The sequence below is a fragment of the Beauveria bassiana genome (assembly GCF_000280675.1).
Source record: "Beauveria bassiana ARSEF 2860 unplaced genomic scaffold BBA_S00008, whole genome shotgun sequence".
Taxonomy (NCBI): Eukaryota; Fungi; Ascomycota; class Sordariomycetes; order Hypocreales; family Cordycipitaceae; genus Beauveria; species Beauveria bassiana.
This window is the reverse complement of record NW_007930843.1, coordinates 98,209-113,306: the sequence shown is the minus strand read 5'-3', so window position 1 is coordinate 113,306 and position 15,098 is coordinate 98,209. Positions and strand designations below refer to the sequence as shown.

Below are 15,098 nucleotides of genomic sequence, written 5' to 3'. Positions count from 1 at the left end.
TGGCAATGTCTGCATTTCCGAACATGCCTTCTTCGCGTCCGACATGGTACGAGTTCCGGTCTTCGGAGGGATTCATCACCGCCGTCGTCGCTCTGGCTGCTTTCACGGTATAGTCATATCGATCTAATTTGATGAAAACTTTCACTAACTACTAACGTTAGGACAATTTTCTTTACGGACTGGTAGGTTTGCAAAAGTCGATTGGGCGCAAAATCTGACTCGCCCAGATTGTACCCGTTACCCCGACCGCTCTCGAGCGGCGCGTGGGGACAGATCCCCAAGACGGTAAATGATTAGCTCAATTGTTGCTTCTAACAATTTTCTGATGGGATACGTCGCAGTTCAACGCTTAGTCTCGCTTCTACTGGCGCTTGAAGCGTTTGCCTGGTTGGTTACGAGCCGTACGTGCCTGAAACGATGTTGGCCAGAGACCTCTGCTGATTCTTTAATAGCAATTACGGGACATGTAGCCGATCGAATAAAGTCGCGTCGAACTCCGCTTCTTGCAGGCTTACCTGCCCTTGTCATATCGACGGCACTGCTCTATGTCGGCGACTCACTACTGCTGTGGGTGATCGGCCGCATTCTCATGGGCGTCTCTGCGGCGGTAACCTGGACCGTTGGCCTTGCACTGCTCGTAGACACGACTGACAGAGAGCGCCTCGGAGAGACTCTTGGCTACATGTCTATGGGCATGATGGTTGGGACGACTGCAGGTCCACTACTGGGTGGCGTCATATACAAGGCAGGCGGCTACCACTCTGTCTTTGGCGCTGCCTTTGCTCTGATTTTTGTAGACGCCGTCTTGAGGCTGGCAATGCTGGAGAAAAAGCAAATTCGATCGGCAGATGGTGGAGAAGAGGCTATTACTGAGCCGCTGCTTCCAGCAACGGAATCTGGGAATGTGTCTGACCGCCCCAACTACGGAATTGCTGGTGAGGCTTCTGTTGAGCCTTGCGACGACGCAGCTGATGAAAAATGGTCGTCTCCCATCTTTGTGCTCCTCTCAATGCCCCGGATCCGTATCTGTCTCTGGGCTTACTGTGTCATCTCGATGTCTCTGACAGCATTTGATAGCGCACTTCCGCTGTTTGTGCGTGACACATTTTCCTGGAGTCAGCTGGGCCAGGGCCTCATTTTCCTTCCCCTTTCCGCTACGCAGGTGTTTGATCCCGTCACCGGAATCATCTGCGACAAGTACCCCAACAAGCGTGGATACATTGCCGCGGTAGCGTTTGTCGCTGCTGGTGCGTCATTCTGCACTCTTCGAATCGTCACCCATGATTCCTTGGCGCAAAAGATCGTACTGTGCGTCCTTCTCGGATTGCTTGGGCTAAGTGTGTCATTTGCCGTTCCGCCTATTCTGGTGAGCATCCAGGAGACCTTGGATGATGAGGCAAAGGATGATGTTGGTGCTTTTGGCAGTGGCGGAGCGGTGGCATTGGCGTATGGTCTTGTGAATTCCGCATTTGCAGTCGGTGCGCTGCTAGGGCCACTGATGGGAGGTTATTTGAGAAGTGTGGCGGGATGGGGGACAATGACCTTGGTTCTTGCGCTGGCTAATGGTGCTACGGGCGCGGTGATGCTACGAATGCGTCGCTGAATGGCATATTGCCGCGCGCTGGTCTTGGACACGCCATGGTTAGTAAATTGATCAATCGTTATTTTTAAAAAAATGAAATGCCAAAAGAATAATTGTTCCTTTGTACTACTGAGATAATAACGTTACCTCGAGACCGTACTCATGCGCATCCATTCACCAGCACCGCTCACTTGCCGTCCGCGGACCAGTGTCCCTAGCCCGCCTAGAAGAAACAATCCCGACGCAAGAAGAAATGGCAGTCCCATGAGCGATTCGTCGGCCCAGCCGGTGGCGAGGGCATAGCTGCGGTTGAATATTAGCGGCCCGACCATGGTGCCAACGCTGTCACACAGCGCGATGAGTGTGTATAGCGCTGCAATGTTGTGCGGTGAGACCATGTCGGTCAGTACCGATTTGAGGGCCGGTCCCGCACTCCATCCGAGGGTAAAAACCATTATTCCTTAAGTTTCATTGTTAGCAAAGAGCCAATCGCGACAGAAGGTGTGGACATACCGATCATGTATAGGGCCCAGGTCTGAGAGATGCCCATCACAAGTGCCCCTACGCTCAGCAGAGCGAAGCTTGAACGAGTAATGAGCTGATCAACTTTTGTCGATGGCATGTGAAATCGTTTCTGCAAAAGCATATTCAACAGAGGTATAACCCCTGCTAGAAGGACTAGGCCTTCCATAGTCTGGAAAGTCAAGACACGGCTCGCCTGTAGATCTGTGAGCAATGGGGACTTGGTCTCAGTGGTCTGTACAACTCACATAGGCGAACGAGTTGCCAAATCTCTTTTGCACGTAAAGGAGAATTACCTCGGTGAGGGGGTCTGCCATTTTAGCTAGAGGAACGACTAGGAGCAAACCAAGTCCGCGTGGGTCAGACACCAAGCCTCCCGTTGCCGTCACCGTCGACTTGATCTCCTGCCGAAGCAGCGGCCACGTTATCAACGCCTGACCAGCCGTCATACTACGCATTGACTGCGCGCCACTTGGCATCATGACAACGAGGAGTACTGCAAGAATGCCGAGCGGAAAATTGAGCAGTATAGGCGTGAACAGGTATCCGCCCTCTAGCAGTGAACCCGTTAAGGAGAGGCTCACGGCCTGCGTGAGGAGGGCAGCTGCCAAAAAGAATCCGAAGCACAATGACCTAGGGCAGGGATGTCAGACTTGTGGTAGAAGACACCCGTAGTATCACTCACCTGTGCTTTTTGGGGACATGCCTAACTACAATGACCATGGTGACCGAGTCAAACACCGAATATCCACCACCGATGGCGGAAAATATCGGAGCGACCACAGCAGCTTCGACTGGGAACAGAGACGAGAACCAGAACACCACCACGAGCCACGCGCTCGAGCATACAAACCCCGTCACGTTCAGGGCAATCACCAGTCGCTCGCTGAGCCTGTCCAGCATCAGTCCGTAGGGTATAGTAAAGATGAAGTTCAGCGCCGCCCCCAGAGACAACATGTTGCCGGATATGTGCGCCAGCCGCTGCTGAACGGCTGGCACGGCGCACATGTCCTCGGAGAGGCTGCTGCTGGCGCTGGCGACAGACGGGTCGTCATGCTTTAAGTAGTGCTCTTGGCAGATGATCTGGCTGAGAAGCTTCAGGCACGCGAGGTAGCGCGAGATGTCGCTAAAGACATATAGCGTCGAAACAAGGAGCATGAGGCTGAGGGTGTAGGTGGAATCCCTGGTCCAGGACTGGTCGGGCTCGGTCGGCTCATCGTCAACTGGCGCATCGCTGCCCTCGAGGCGCACATATTGACTGCAGGGGGCGAAAATACCGTGTCAGCATGATAATTCAACATCTTCCTTATAGAGAGTAGGTATTTACTGCGACATTGCACTGTGCTTGCCCAACGATACCTCAGGTCCTCAGGTCCTGGCTGTGGCAGTGACAACTGTTTTTCTGGGGAATCGGTTCATATATACACGGGCCACACACCCACTCTTCGGTCAGGTGCCGTATATAACACTAGCAGCCACTATACATCCACGGCCACCTATTTTTAGTGCGTTGTCTTTAACATATAATAAGTCTACTAATAACAATTTCTATAACTTAGTTTAAGGAAAGTTAATATCTAAAGATATTATCTTTTTTATAAAAAAGAGTAGTACTAGGGGAATAGTAACTTTTTACTAGGTAAATAACATAGCAAGTACTTTTTTTCTTATATAAGTTAGCCTTAAAATCTTCTATATTAAGTTACTTTCTACCTCTATTATACGTTAATAGATTAGGGATTAGCTATAAAGTATACTATATAAAGTACTTGCGGTTATACTGTGATCCTAAGTCTTTTTAAAGGGCTAGCGACTTGTAACTTAAGGGTTTTTTTTAATATAATTTATAATAAAATTATACAACTTTAACTACCCTAGTTAACACCCTAGTTAGCTATAATCTACCCCTAGTTAGCTATAATCTACCTTTGGTTAGCTATAATCTACCTCTGGTTAGCTATAATCTACCCCTAGTTAAAGTACCTTTTCTAATAGAGGTATCCTATATAGATAAAAAGAGTACTTTCTTATCTATCTCCAAGTCCCTAGTAGTTAAATAAAAAATAGTAACTTAAGGTGCTAGCAGCCTTATAGCTACTTATAATAAACCGTTATGGCGGCACTGCTCTGCGCTATATATACTGCTATTACGCCTTTGTTAATTACTAGAACTGCTTTTAATGACCTAATCTTTTGCCCTATGGTCTGACGGTATAGGCGTACGTCACACTACTATATAGCTGCTATACTAGCTATACGGCTTCTATATAGGGGACAGACGGTACTTTATGCTATGGCCCGCCGTGGCCCACCGCGGCCAGCCCTATGGGTTCTTCTTCGATGTATCCTAAGTTGCGAGTCGCGAGTACTCAAAACACTCAGCATCAGGGTATTAATTAGATCAACTGAACGTAACTGGGTCTTGCAGTAGATTGAGTTGAGTGGTGTGTAACCTTGACCCGCGCTCGGCATGAGTTGAATACAAGCCTCGCCATCTGATATCCCGCCACCCGGTATAACAAAGGCGGAGTCCCGCCGAGACCCGCTTCTTCTAGAACATGATTTGCAGGGAAATTAAATGAGCTACTTATGCGTAGCTGTTAGCCCTGTCACGGCTGTGCACCGATACTGATAGTACTGGTTTAGCTTGGGCATCGGGGGCTGGTGCGCAATCTCCACCGTGAGCTTGGAGTTGTCGCGTGGTTTCTGCAAGGCACGAGACAAATCTGATAGCGGACATCAACTAGCTGGGCTGGGCTTTCCGTACCATTGCCTTGGCCTTTCCACAGGGTCCCTGTATTGTCTGTGTTGTTGACTCTTGGCTTTAAAAAATACCAGCTAACTATGTACCATGAAGCTGATAATGAGGGAGCACGGTTATCTTATTTACAAGATCAAGTGCTCCAACCTCTTTCGGCTTTTCTCTGCAAGTATCACCGCAATTAAACGTCTAGTATACCAGCAGTCGGGAGGGGACGTCCTGACGATCCCGCCGACCAGCCGCGCCAGCTAATACGCAACAGTAATAAATACGAAGTGTCGTGCGAAAGTATGCCTGTCCATTATCTTTCGACGATTGGCCCCTATTCTGAGCTAGCAGACATGGGTGCTTGCAGCCCTAAATATCGATCTTCTTTGTTGGTACCCAGTTATTAGACTCTTCGGATTACGCCGTCTGATCCACTCGATGCCAAGGGGAGAATTGGAGGATTAATTAAATAACTGTTGCGCGGCGATATTCGAACACTGCAAGTCCTGCCAGAAATGCATTACCATCCGTCGGAGTTTGGGGGCAATGCCATTAAGTCACGGCCGTGCACTCCAACGTTTATTGTAAGCAAGTGTGACTGGACCCAAGGCCAAGTCACCGCCACGATGCTTAGCTCGATGGAAATCAGGACAAACCAGACATATACTAGCATATACCAACAGAGTACTATTAAGCACTATAACAAAAGGTCCATGTTATAACTAGCCCACGTTCTAGGCAACTGATCATCTTATTTGAGCTCCGCAATATGTAATAACAGCATCTGATAATGTGCTTAGCACGCGCCCCTTTACTGAGGCGTTTGAAACATATATAATAACTGCGTCACTCACTCTATGCCGCCTCTCATGCCATTGTATGCTTTATTAACAAGTTATCATCGCCATCACAATCATGCCGTCACTCGTGTCTTGCCTTATGGCAGGCTTCGCCCTTGCCAGCCGCGCGGCGGCCCTAAGCTACTCGTCGTCTGAAATCTACGAATCCTCCAGCTTCGAATCGCATCACTCTCAGACGGTACGTGAGATGCAGACTTTCTAGGTCCAACGGTTCCATAGTCCGAAGCTAACTACAGATTCCCAGAGCAGTTCAAGCACAAGCTATCTAGATGCAAATGGGAAATGGGTGACGCACCGACTCTCACTGGACAGCAGAAGCCCGTTGCTCACCTTTGAATATGGGACCAGCCAGCCGTCGGGAAACAACTGGATTGGAGTCTGGCCTAAAGATGACGCACAAGCGCCGACCTGGGGCAGCGCCGCGTGGGATTACGCCAAAGAAAGCTCGGGCTCCCTCCGCATTACACCTCCCAGCTCCATGAAGGCTGGCGAGTACAAGGCCTATCTTTTATCTAACGACCGAACTATTCTCGCTTTCATCGAGAGCTTCGACTACAGCCCAACCAGCAGCGTGGCTTTCAGCGTCAAAACTCACTATTACATCAACTGCCGCGGCAGCGTCAACAATAACGTCAACGTCATGCCAGGCAACGGCGTCTGCGTCAACACAAACTGCGGCGTCGGCAGCCTTGAAATTCCTAGCGTCGGAAGCTGCCCTAACGGCCAAGTCCGCATTAGCTACTGGCAGAATGCTGACTGCGCAGGCGAATGGTACGGCTACGGCTACGGAAGTAGAGGTACCTGCCGCGGGCTGTGGTCAGACGGCTGGAGCTTCAAGTCCATGTGGCTGTCCTGCGCCGAACCAAGCAGCGACTGCATCGAGCAGGGAACCTGCACCGCCGACCCAGAACCGTCTGTCGGCGTCTGCCGCGCCCCCTCCCGCCTTAGGACCCGGTACAGCGCAGGCCGTACCGTGTCTGCGAATTAGCTACTGGGACCAGCCTGGGTGCTCGGGTAAGTGGTTTGGATACGGCTATGGTAGTAGGAATACTTGTCGATTGCTATGGTCTAGTGGCTGGAGCTTCAAGTCCCTCTGGGTGACCTGTGCAAAGCAAAGCGATGACTGTGTTAGTTGTGGAACTTGCACAATTGATGATGTGCCAAGTCACTCTATTTGCTAGTTGTTGTGGCCTATGGAGGCACGTAATTCTCATTGGCTGGGAGCCATGAAGGCCTTACTTTATTTATACGATAGCTCTTGTGTGTGGTAGCCTCCGACTTGTAGGATAACCACCAACAACACGAATACAGTCATTTTGGACCACGATAATTATCGTTGATAACCAACAGTCTTGGTTCTGAGAAATTGTGCCGACATACTTTCCTACGACCGTATTGTGTACTGCCAGCCAGCCATGGGAGTCGAGACAAAGAAACGGCCCCGGTCGGTCAACGGGTTCAAGACACTTTCACAATGGGCACAGTGGCTCGAGAAACAACGAATGTGTGAGAAACGAGGCTGACTTCGAAAAATGTACATCTTTTCATCTACTCTATTTTTGTCGCCATGATTCGCGCACCACCCAGTCGTCCCCCACGAAACAGCTCATCAACGGTATTATAGAAGGTCAACAACAAAGGCTCTGGAGCACTGGATTGCTTATATTCGACCACGCGACCGTGCACAAATTCAGACCACTCCTTTGTCATGTTTACAAAAACGACATTCCCAAATCCTGCCGCCTTCAAATCAGCAATGTACCGCGCCTGGCTCGGCAGGTACGGACATGAGACAACGTCTCGCAGCTGGCGCAGCGTCGTCTCATCGAGCTCGCTCTGCGCAAAGTAGTCCTCGATATAGATGGTGCCGCCTTTTCGCAGCATCGATGCCGCCTTGCCAAAAACACTGGCCCGGTTCGGTATATGCAGGATGCAAAGAAATGAGACGACGTGGTCCGCCGGCTGGGCATCGGCGAAAGCGGCAGCGGGCAGCTGGGTAAAGTCGCCGTTTATAGAGCGCACCTGCGCAGACTGGCCGTTGCGCGCGGTAATAGTCTCGGCCATTTCGTGAATCTCTGGCTGCAGCTCCACGCCCGTCACGTCTGCGCCGTAGTGCTTGTTGAGGAACCGGCCCGTGGCGCCGAAGCCGGCCCCGACGTCGACGACGCGCGCGCCGGGCTGAAGCTCGAGGGCATGCGCGGCGGCGTGCAGCGCGGTGTCGCCCTGGTAGTGCATGCAGTCAAAGGATGCCGTGTCGGCCGGCTCCCACCGCGGCTTGGCCTCTAGAGCTCGGAGACGCGAGCGGGCGCGCGTCAGCTCGTAGAGTGCCATGTCGGCCACGTTGAAGTCGGCGTCGACGCTGACGGGCAGAGCTGGGGCCGGTACGGCATGGCGATTGGCGGTGGTGGTTGCTGCCATGGCTGCTTCGAAGGAAGGAGAAGAAGTCAAGCGGCTTGGGAGGAGAGTGCTACCGGCTTGGGTATTGAAGTAAATTCACGCAGAGACGAGTTGTCTAGCTGAAGAGAGTACGCATAGGGTCCTAATACAGGGCCCTGGCTCACCTTGCTCTCCTCTTATGTGCTTTTGACTGTTGATACGATAGTACCACAGGTAGGGCTGCCCACAGGACAGTGGCTCGAATAACACGATCGCTGTCCCACAATCGCTGACATCTCGATTGACGCTTCATTGCTAATGAGTTGGCATACTGGGGTTCTAGGCAAGATGGGGCGCGAGTGTTGACGTCAACCGCTGCAGGCGAGAACCTGTCCTTGTCATCAACCAGGTTCTTCGGATGACTTATAGTTGCGATGATGTCTTTTGGTGACAGCAACTCCTACTAATGTGGAACCAATAGAAGCAATGCCGCTCCATAGAGTGGCACCTAAATATGCCGGCCCTGCTCCGCGAGTTCCGTATCCGTAGACGGCTGTTGCATCCGGTAAGACGGATTATAGGGCTAATGCAGTGGTCTGGAGAAACCCTCGCATTAGTATCCACGAGAATGGGTCTTGTGCGGCGACTCTGTGCCGTTCTTGAGTTGTCGATTTCTATATCACGATGACAGCGGAATCTTTCAGCAATCACGAGCGCTTGAACATGGTAAAGCTGTGAAAACTGATGTTGTTGTAAAGCAAAGAGCCAACAAGAGGTCTCGTCTCCTCTCTGTTGCAGTTTTGTTGTTGGTAAAAATAGTTCCCAGGAGTCGAGAACGATTTTCAGTGGATAGGTAGGTGGCTCCAGTGGGTTTACCCTGCTGACAGAGATGACAGTTTGGCACAATGGGGATAGTTGAAAGCCTTGTGCATTTATCTCCTCTTCTTTAGATGATAAAATGACATATCTAAAGTGGACGACTGTGGTGTCTGCGGCTTACCCTAACTAGGGCGAATCTCCCAGTCTGGCTGTTGTATAAGTGTGAGCGTGAGCAGCATCATAGCGCTTTGCGCTGTCTGCCTGCGAAAGCCGACAAGGGGCAAAAAGCAAGGAGACTTGTATAACTATGCGTAAACAACAATTCACAGACTCTCCACCCATTGCCCATTGCGCCGCCGCCTCTGGATGCTGACCAACTTGCCAAAGTCCATGCGAATCTTGACATTCATGTCGGTCAGCCAGTCCTGGTGATGTGCAATTTGCAACACGACACACTCGGAAAAGACGTAATCCATGAGAGCCCGTGTTTGCTCGTCACCCTCTTTACTCATTGCGCTGGTGGCTTCGTCTACAAGCACAATCCTTGTGTTTGCCGTCCGCTGATGAACCATGGCACGAGCCAAGAAGAATAACTGTCGCTGACTGGCCGAGAAACACATCTTGGACATGGTCTTCTCTATCCCACCGTATGTTTGAATATGAGTCCATAGGCCGACAAGCCGTAGAGTAGAAGTAATTGTATCCTCCTCTGGATGAGGTCCCGAAAAAGGGTAAATGTTGAATCGCACGGATGCATTGAGTTCCACGCCGTCTTGCGACATGGTCGTGATCCGAGAACGGAGAAGCTCTCGAGGGATTGTCGTAATGTCACGGCCATCGATGCTAATGCCGCCGCCAAACTTCATCATTCGCAGCAGCGCAAGAAACATTGATGACTTCCCACTTTCACCTGAAGCATTAGCATCATATGGCTACATTGTCATCTGAGATCTAGTTACCTTCCCGTGCGACCGCTGATGCCGACTTTCTCGCCGGGGTAAATCGTGAAAGTGACATTTTCCAAAGCTCGTCGGAGGCTCCCGTCCTCAGCGCTACATCTAGTTAGCTGTTAGTTCAGCATCAAACGCGAACGACCACTGCAAGTACAGTCCCGCTACGTACGTGTAACTGGCACTGACGCCATTGAAGTCTATGAGCCCAGTAGTAGGCCAGTTTTCTGGGAGCTCTGCACCCCGGAGTGTGTCCTTTTCAATCGGCGTGTCTGCGCAAAAGTCTTTAATTCGTGCGACAGCGCCCAGCGTAGTTTCGAGGTTTGTCCAGGAGCGAATGAGAAATGATGCGTTGAAGCTAAACGTCACCAAAGTGAGCCAAGCCAAGCCGACAGCATGATCAGATGTTGTACCTGGATAGAAAAGTGACAGGTACGTAAGGATGACTGCTGAGGTTGTGGCGGTAAAGTCTAGCGCAAGAGAAAGCCACCTCTGGACGCAGAAGAGTAGATAGTATGGCGTTTGAGAGTCATTTAAAATCTTAAACAGTTGATTTGTATACTCATCCCGCCACCCAAAGCTGCGAATGTGCTGGATTCCCTTGCTGGTTTCGGTGAAGTGGGTGAATAATCTCTCTGACGATTCAAGCTCGAGAAGTCGGAGTTGGCGCGAGGTTCGTAGGTAGAAAAGTTGAATAGCGTAAAGAGCAACGAGAATAAAAGCCATAGCCGGTATAAAGTACGCAGTACCAGCAGCGACGATACCAGCTTCACAGATCACTGTGAAGAAAACTAAATATCGTTAGGCATGAGTAAGTCGTCTTAGCAATCGGAGCTTACCAAAGGCGAATTGAAGGAAGTGAATTGGGAGCTCATGAGCTACAAAGGTCATATCTCGACTGAATCTAAAGGTTGGAGTCAATAATACATTCCGAAAAGTTAGAGCAAGTTTACTCACCGACTTAATAGATATCCCGCGTCTGTTTGGCCCAAGAAGTCCAGAGTCGCACTTGAGAGTGGCATTAGTCCAAGCAATACAGTTGTGTGTATAGCGATGGGATCTTACAATAGAACAGAATTGGCGACATTCAAGTGAATTTTTTCAGCACATTTTGGCAAAATCTTAAAGAAGAAATGCCTAGAGAGACACGTGTCAGAGGAGCACCGAAGACCAGTGACGGTAGACATACATTCCCATGACCGTATTACAGAATATGCTCGCCACGGCAAACAGGGCAAAGCCGATAAAATAGTAAAAATTGTTGAGGTCTTGCGAGTACCAGACCCGAACAAAAACAACTGGATTCAGCATTAGTTCGCGGGCGCTCCAGAAGTTCCGAGTAGACTTACGCGGCATTTTTTCAATGGCGGCAGCAATAGCCATGACGAATACCCAAGAGACGACCCAGAACAACCCTGCAGGGAGTAGGTAGTATGTATAAAGGGACCAGGTACCGGTCCGACGCGGCATTCGAGCGTCCTTGAGCTCGGTATCATCCTCCAAAGGTTGTACGGAAGGTGGCTCTGTTGGCTTCGGAGCCGCCGCGCAGAGTGCGTCGGCCTCACTCTCGCTCACTATACTAGTGGTAGCACTGGAGGTTGAAGCTGAATCATCGCTTTCTCCACGTGCTTCTAGCTGAATGTGGCCTTTCATATCCATTTCATACACAAGGCTCGCGTAATCAAGAAATTCCACTGCAGATCAAAGTCAGCTAATGTCTACCCTCAAGGGCAAGACGCCTGCCTCACATCTGTTGGTAGTCATGATGACTGTGCGGCCCAAACGGCGCAACAGGCCATTGACGCCAAATAGACGGCTCATAATGGTCTCTGCTGTGAGGGCATCCAAGGAACTCAGTACATCATCGAGGACAAGTACTTCCAGCTCATCGTAGACAGCGCGAGCAAGGCTCTGGGTATCCGTCAGTAAAAAAAAGACCTCTGTAAACGAGTCACTGCATTGTGGCTTGGACATACGAGGCGCTGCTTCTGGCCTCCACTGAGATTGCATCCCGCAATGCCCGTCATTGTCTGATCACCTTGGGGCATATGCAAAATGTCAATGTCGAGTGCACAGCAGTAAATAACCTCATTGTAACGCTCTTCCAAAAAGTCACAGACGCCGATCACGACGTTTCGAACCGTTTGGTTTGGGATCCATGGTTGTTGACCGCAATAGGCAATCAGCTTTGTTCCAGCATTGACCGTGCCGGTAGTGATTTCAGACTCTCCAACAATGGTTTTAAGGAGAGTAGACTTCCCGCAGTTGATTGGGCCCCAGATAATTGCAAGTGAGCCCCAGGGAACTTGCATATTTATATTTCGAAGAATTGGGCCTTGCATCAGAGACGTGAAGCCCATGACAGTAACTTGGACTGCAAACATCGAGACTTTGGGTACCGCGTCCGATTTGTCGTCCGCAGCTGGCCCAACTGTTTGCAGTTGCCAGTCGCCCTCTTGTCGCGCATCCTCAGCCTCTGTAGACACGAGAAAATTCTGAATGCGGCCGAGCGAAGTAGAACCGACTGTCCATTCCATGATGCCTTGAAGAAACGGGGTGAGAGGCTCGGAAGCGATGGCGACAATGGCAAGGATTGTAAAAACTTCAGCAGCGCTGAGGCTCTCGCCGCTGCGTGTCCAAAAATAAGCACCACCGAGAACGAGAACAGGTGTCGCAGAGTTGTTAAATGCCGCTTGAGGAGATCAGCAGAGTACCATGTTCAGGCCGCACGTGATAGAGCTCCTACCAAAGGCGAACGTCCACAGCCGCGCGTGTCGGTCTTGCATTGACGTTTGTATTTCTTCATGTCGCTTCTCTTGTAAATACTGCCGCACCGTGTGTGACATACCCATTGCTTTGATATCTCTGATCTGTGCGATTACAGTAGATGTAGCAGCTACTAGGGTTTGAATCGCTCCGTTCCAACAAGTACGGGCTCTTGAGATCTTTTTCGCAACGTAAAAGGATGCAATAAAGAAACCTGCCCCTCTTTGGTTAGTATTTTCTTTTATTATAAGACTTGCCGTTGATAGGAGAGTCGCATACAGCATCCAGGTATCAGCATCAGAAAGCATGCATGTCCCACGAACATATACAGCGACCAGATACCCAGACCAACCTGCAGGGAGGAAGACCAAACCGCATATGTCAGGGAAATGAGGCTCTCAACTCCAGTTACATCTGCAGTCATCAGCGTCACAGCTGCCGCATCGATAAGGTCCTCATAATACAGTTTTTGCATTTTGTCATAGATCGCCGCGACAAGTATACCACGGATCATTGTCACCACTCGGAAGTGATAATGCGCTTGCAATACTCGAGAGACCTGTACTAACGGTGTTAGTGATAAGTTCATCTAAATTAATGTAGGAAGAAATATCGCACAGTAATGCCAACAAATACGCACGCCGTTGCAAAGACTAAAGCCCAGGAAATGTCACGATCCACGCCACCATATTTGACGGCTTGGACGATATGCAGCAACAAGAACGGCTGGGAGAACTTGAGTAGAGTAAATAATAGCCGTGGAAGAATGGCCTTGGTGAATTGCTCAGGGAGAGTACGCAGTAGCACTTTGGCGAGGGCTAGGCCAGATCTCTTGTCGGCTGAAGGATGGACGTCAGTAAGCTCTACGCCGTGGGACGGTAGATGATATTATCGTACCGCGCTCCCATAATGGGAAGAATTTATCAAAGTTTTGCAGGCAATCAAAATCTTGTCCGATTTGCGGTAAATCGTCTCGCGATAGTTCCTTGCCAAAGCCGGCGGTCAGGAGAGGGTACAGCCACGTGAATGTTGCACGATTCCAGAACCCAGCAGCTCCCTCTCGAGATACAGTACAACGTGACTTTTTAGTTTGAAATAGGTTGCGCTTCGATACTTGTTCGAGCATAACTATAGTCAATTTGAGAATAATGGCATAACTCGATAAAGCGCCAGTAGTGTCGAAGCCATGCCCGCGGAAACAAGAGCACGCCATAGCAATGTCGAAAATTATAGTCAGACTCATAAAAACGCCAAGAAAGGTCGAGGGTTGCAGCGAGTAAGTGTGGGCGACGCAGAGAATGATGACTATGCCGACCGAAGCCAGGAGAGACATGGCTGCCGCTGGCAGAGCAAGCTTTGACCTAAACAACGACGCCGCGTGCCGACCGACGAGATTGCTCGTCTGAACAGCAACTAAGATGATACCGACGGCGAGCTTCAACCATAGCAAGCGACCGGAGCGAACTTGCCGCGGCGATCGCAAGGCTGTTTGGAGATAGAAGGGAACCATGAGAGCAACGATACCTCCGGGTACAATGGCTAGCATGAGAATGAATCGAGCTCCCAATAGGGATTCCAGCCAAGATTCCATCCTTTAAAATGTAAATATTCTAGGTAACGAAAAGAATTGAGGTCTATTGGTGTCCAATCAGTGAGCCTGAAGTCGGAGAACCCGGCGTTGTACACTATGAATTGTTGCAAGGCGCCAAACTGAGGTGGGATGTTCTTTTCACGATTTTTGGCATGGCACGCACATACACATGGCCAAAGATGAAGTGATGGCCGGCCACGACTTGATTTCTCAGGCTTTGGAAACCTTGATAACGGTAGTAGCGACCACCAGTCAACAGCATCGGCCGTGTACTTCTGCCAGGAACTAACCATCGACACTGGTACCAGTTAAGGAGGTGGTGGGTACGTTGAGAGCTGCATTTTGCTCGATCGGTCAAGTAAAGTTGTAGGAACTTTCGAATCAAGACTCGGCAAGTACACCCCACAGTAGGCGTGCGGGGTTGCCCTCGCGGACCGGCTCGGACGCAGGCTATTCTCGTACATTCTGTACTTGCTTGGTGAGTGACTAGCCATCTTGCCTAAGGATTGCAGCGCTATAAAGCGAGTTAGAAAGGGGCATGCACAATCCATAACGGCGCCAAAAGTTCCTCATTTCCCTGCTACCTAGGCACTAGGCAGGCATGGGGCAAGAAATGTGTTGAAACATACTGGGCAACCAAGGCCCAGGCGTGCCGCACTTCCGTTGCGATATCAATATGCGTTTCTCCGTGGCGTATTGACAGGGATAGATAGGCACGGGTACTTATCAAACACTGTATTTCGGCTCGCTGCGACTGCGCACTAATAATTGCTACCCCCCGAATTCTCTCCAAAGTACTGTAGTCAGCCTGCAAGCGACGCCCATTCGTGCGTTCAATAGCGTGCCAAATACGTGATAGCGTCGCAGTAGGATTCTGCACGTG

General features: G+C 50.3%; 5 protein-coding genes across 5 annotated transcripts; 2 read left to right on the top strand and 3 right to left on the bottom strand.

The window, feature by feature from the left end:
* Positions 1-23: 23 nt before the first annotated feature.
* Positions 24-1,603, top strand: BBA_03670 (MFS transporter, putative; the record flags this gene model as incomplete). The annotated part of the gene is made up of 5 exons (XM_008598767.1): positions 24-107; positions 162-182; positions 228-285; positions 342-401; positions 453-1,603. 5 exons carry the CDS (start codon positions 24-26, stop codon positions 1,601-1,603), a joined length of 1,374 nt encoding a protein of 457 aa, XP_008596989.1.
* A 122-nt stretch (positions 1,604-1,725) lies between these two features.
* Positions 1,726-3,262, bottom strand: BBA_03669 (MFS transporter, putative; the record flags this gene model as incomplete). Its single annotated transcript, XM_008598766.1, has 4 exons — positions 1,726-2,042; positions 2,096-2,300; positions 2,353-2,737; positions 2,790-3,262. The coding sequence occupies 4 exons, from the start codon at positions 3,260-3,262 to the stop codon at positions 1,726-1,728; spliced, it is 1,380 nt and encodes a 459-aa protein (XP_008596988.1).
* A 2,506-nt stretch (positions 3,263-5,768) lies between these two features.
* Positions 5,769-6,701, top strand: BBA_03668 (uncharacterized protein; the record flags this gene model as incomplete). Its single annotated transcript, XM_008598765.1, has 2 exons — positions 5,769-5,891; positions 5,958-6,701. The coding sequence occupies 2 exons, from the start codon at positions 5,769-5,771 to the stop codon at positions 6,699-6,701; spliced, it is 867 nt and encodes a 288-aa protein (XP_008596987.1).
* Positions 6,702-7,261: 560 nt separating this feature from the next.
* BBA_03667 (methyltransferase domain-containing protein) lies at positions 7,262-8,131 on the bottom strand (the record flags this gene model as incomplete). Its single annotated transcript, XM_008598764.1, has 1 exon — positions 7,262-8,131. One exon carries the CDS (start codon positions 8,129-8,131, stop codon positions 7,262-7,264), a length of 870 nt encoding a protein of 289 aa, XP_008596986.1.
* A 1,100-nt stretch (positions 8,132-9,231) lies between these two features.
* On the bottom strand, positions 9,232-14,215 carry BBA_03666 (ABC bile acid transporter, putative; the record flags this gene model as incomplete). The annotated part of the gene is made up of 14 exons (XM_008598763.1): positions 9,232-9,811; positions 9,868-9,966; positions 10,031-10,649; positions 10,698-10,762; positions 10,816-10,866; positions 10,924-10,995; positions 11,048-11,156; positions 11,208-11,552; positions 11,607-11,769; positions 11,835-12,550; positions 12,605-12,728; positions 13,037-13,183; positions 13,243-13,463; positions 13,522-14,215. 14 exons carry the CDS (start codon positions 14,213-14,215, stop codon positions 9,232-9,234), a joined length of 4,005 nt encoding a protein of 1,334 aa, XP_008596985.1.
* Between the last annotated feature and the right edge of the window lie 883 nt (positions 14,216-15,098).